General features: G+C 38.1%; 1 protein-coding gene across 1 annotated transcript; it reads right to left on the bottom strand.

Annotated features, from left to right (window-relative positions):
• Positions 1–505: 505 nt before the first annotated feature.
• On the bottom strand, positions 506–2,957 carry LOC117473822. Its single transcript, XM_034119721.1, has 2 exons — positions 2,860–2,957; positions 506–1,927 (listed from the first exon to the last, which is right to left on the bottom strand). Exon 2 carries the CDS (start codon positions 1,774–1,776, stop codon positions 853–855), a length of 924 nt encoding a protein of 307 aa, XP_033975612.1. The 5' UTR covers positions 1,777–1,927; positions 2,860–2,957; the 3' UTR covers positions 506–852.
• Between the last annotated feature and the right edge of the window lie 566 nt (positions 2,958–3,523).

The following is a 3,523-nucleotide window of genomic DNA, read 5'->3' as shown; positions in this document are numbered from 1 at the left end:
TTCGACGGAAGCGTCAGCCAATCAAATCATATGCCAGTACAAACTCTAGCCAATCAAACCGCGTGCTTGTGTGTCCGGGGCGGGAGATTGATGTGATTGGTTGTTGGTCGCGCTGCAGACACGCCCACCGGCAAGCTTCAACGCACGCTGCCGTGTGGACGTACCGTTACTATCTTGTGACTTTTTTACGACATCATTTATTTGAGATATTTGTAGCTGTTGTTTTTTATAACTTACTGAAATTATATGATTTATAGTAAAGATTTATTATATAATATGGCTTTTTCCGATTTTTAAACATTCTATACTAAGACTGTCTGATATGTTTCTCTTATTATAGGATGACTTTTTTCCAACATACAATTACTTTTTTTCTGATATTTTCAACATACTAGAATATGACTGGTTTTGGCATAATATTCTATTACTTTCTTTCTGCCGCGAGGTCAGCCTTTGTTCGGCCACTATGGGCTCCTGTAGACACATTAGACAAAGTCATTTAATGAAAACTTGAACAGTAACTTTTATTATAGTTAAACATTTGAATCTCTGTAATCAAACATTATCTGCAACACGTGTAATATACTTTTTTTAATAACATCTGTAGGCCGATTAATGTAACATCCCTTAATTAGTACAAAGGAACAAAATGGAGAAGATTTCCATAAAGTTGTTCAAACGTCATGTGAAGAAAATAACAAAATATTAAAGACAATCAGTGAGTGGTGTGTGAATAGAATTTACCGTGTTGGGCGGAAACATATTTACAACTTTTATTTTCCTTTTATTGTTATTAGGAAGGGTTTGTAAAACAGCAGTGTACCAGGTTTGTCAGGTTCTTGTTTTACAGCATCAGAATGTCCTCAATGAAGCCAACATTTTTTGCCCTTCCTCATTCATCTGCTCCAGTTCCTCTGTGATTCTCTTGCCATGTTGTGCCCATTCTTCAGCACTGGAAACAAACTGTGGCAGATCTGTGACGGGCAGAGAGTCATTCGTGGTTTTCAGCATCAGGTTCACAGAAGTCAGAGTCTTGGCAGATTGTTCGGCTACACCCTGCGCTCTGGCACTGGAGGCCATTCCTTCGCTGATGTTTTTTATGGTATTCAGCTCGGTCACCAACGGTTTGAAAGTCTCACAGAAATCTACAGTTTTCTGCAACATCTGTGCTGCTTTTGTTGATTTCTCTTCTGAAAAAGAACACAAATATTTGACAACTCCAACTGCACCCCCTGCCAAGCGCGTAGCACACAACACTCCAAAAGCACCACCAACTGCCCCACCTTCTGCACCCACTCTCCCACCAAAGATACCACCGATCGCACCACCAGTTGCAAGGCCGATGGTGAGCCACACTACCTTTGTGACTTTCCCTTTAACTGGACTGCCACTCGCTTCACCTCCAGCACAGACTGCACCGCCGATAGCGCCGCTGAACGCTCCCCCAAAGACTCCACCTAACACACTGCCGACAAAGCCCACAGTTGCTTCCGCTGCATTAATGTGGTCGAAAATCCTGGCCCAAGTTGAAGCAGCAACTGCCCCAAACGCTCCCCCAACTCCACCAGTAACACCACCAAAGCCTGCTCCAAGGAATCCTCCAGTTACCACACAGAGGACTTCGAGCACAGAAGAGTCCTCGTGCTGGTCCTGAGCAGCTGTCAGTGTTAAGCCCTCTGAGGCTTTCTGAAGGCCATCTCTGTGTTGACTGTAGAGATGAATGAAAGACGTCAAACGTGATGCGAGTTCGCCTTTTGGATCAGTTGAAGCGGACATTTCTGTGTTTTTTTCTTTCACAAAAATCAATGTGCTGGGGTATGTATTTGACTTGATAAAAGTTCTGTGTAGAGGTTGTCGGAGGTTGTTAAGGATAATAAAATAACGGTTATTTGTTGTGATTGAAAGGGGTCTGCGTCTGCTTGTGTGCCTGTGAATGAAAAACCAAAGTTGCATTTAGAGTAAAAACTTGCTGGTATTCCTTTTGTAAAATATTCGTCATAATTTCAACTCCTGAAGTTAAATAATGAGCATTCATTTTTTAAACTAAAAGTTTATAAAACCTTTGAATATTAAGTGTATTTATTCAATTTGTATTAAAAAACAATTACTTGTGTCCTTCAAGTCTAGTTGGCCAACAACAATACTTTACTCATTCAATTGAATTCAAGAATGCAAATAAATAAGGAAAAACCAAGAAGTTGCAAACTTATGTCTTTTTTTACTTTGGGTAAATGCAATACATTGGTCTGTTCTTCCATCTCAGCTTTAACAGAAATGTTCATTTTAAATTAAAATATGTGACAACCATTTACACATTATATAAAAGTCTTTACACAGAACAGCTGTAAAATGTTGAATGTGGTAACTATAATTATAAATATATAAGCTGATTACGCCAAAGATTATTTAAAAAAAATGTATTGTGCGCTTTCATTTAAAAATACAATAATTCATATATTTCAGAAGAGAGTAAGTATTAAAATGGGACATTTCTAAATTAGTATATAAAGAATTTGATATTTACTGTTTTTGAATGCAATGCCGAATGCAAAATGGTACACTTGAGACTCCATACGACAGGTGTGTAAAATAGGTGCTACCGTTGTCGCATGTTCTGTAGCTTTTCCAGTTTGGAAAGTTTCTAAACTGCATAATCTGCAGACTTTTCTATTGCTGCCTTCTGTCTGAACATGTTTTGACATACCGAATAGTACATTACAATCTCAACAAGTTGCTACAATGCGTTCTGGTGTGGAAAATAAAACAGAGGACAAAATGCATACATACATCTCTTCAAAAAGTATTAAACATGATCTCAGTGAGATAGAGCAGATTCAGAACATATCAAATTGTACTTACAGTCTGTTTCCGGTTCTATTTGTGTGAATTAAATGCCAACTGCTGTTTCCAGACACAGACAATGTTACATACTCAGCTACAGTCTGTTTTAGTTTGGAGGACAAAGTGGAAGCAGGAAGTGAATAAGTGTCAGCAGGGCGGAGCGGAGTCTCTTTTACTTCCCAGTGCCTCGAGTGCCTCAAACAACTGGAAAACTGCCCAGTTTCTATCAAACCGCAAATAGCTTTATTAGAACTCTCTCATTACATTCCGGAGACACAATGATGAAACTTTCACTTACCTGTTCCTCATATTTCACATTGCAAACATATTTCTCTCTGCCACTCTAGCCCTTTATTGTTGGCATTGTGTATATTTTGGTTTTGAATGCTTTCCTCATTTGTAGGCCTACTGTAAATGCTGCACAAGTCCTTCAAGTAAAACAAAATTCTATATCTTATCTTAGTCATATATAAGCTGTTTAAAAAAGAGTTTAAACACTAAACCCGGGAAGATCTTTTTGTATTTATTTTGTAATTAAATGCATCAATCTGGTGAATTTCAGAGCAAAATTAAGAGACGAGATCTATGGATACATCTCTCAACACCCATATGAAACAGAACTGTATACATTTCAATAATCAAATCATTGAACATGGTCATATTTTCTTTTTTTAATGCATAT

The sequence above is a fragment of the Trematomus bernacchii genome, unplaced genomic scaffold, assembly GCF_902827165.1.
Source record: "Trematomus bernacchii unplaced genomic scaffold, fTreBer1.1, whole genome shotgun sequence".
Classification (NCBI taxonomy): Eukaryota; Metazoa; Chordata; class Actinopteri; order Perciformes; family Nototheniidae; genus Trematomus; species Trematomus bernacchii.
Note: the sequence above shows the minus strand (reverse complement) of the source record. Positions and strands in the feature narration are given on the sequence as shown.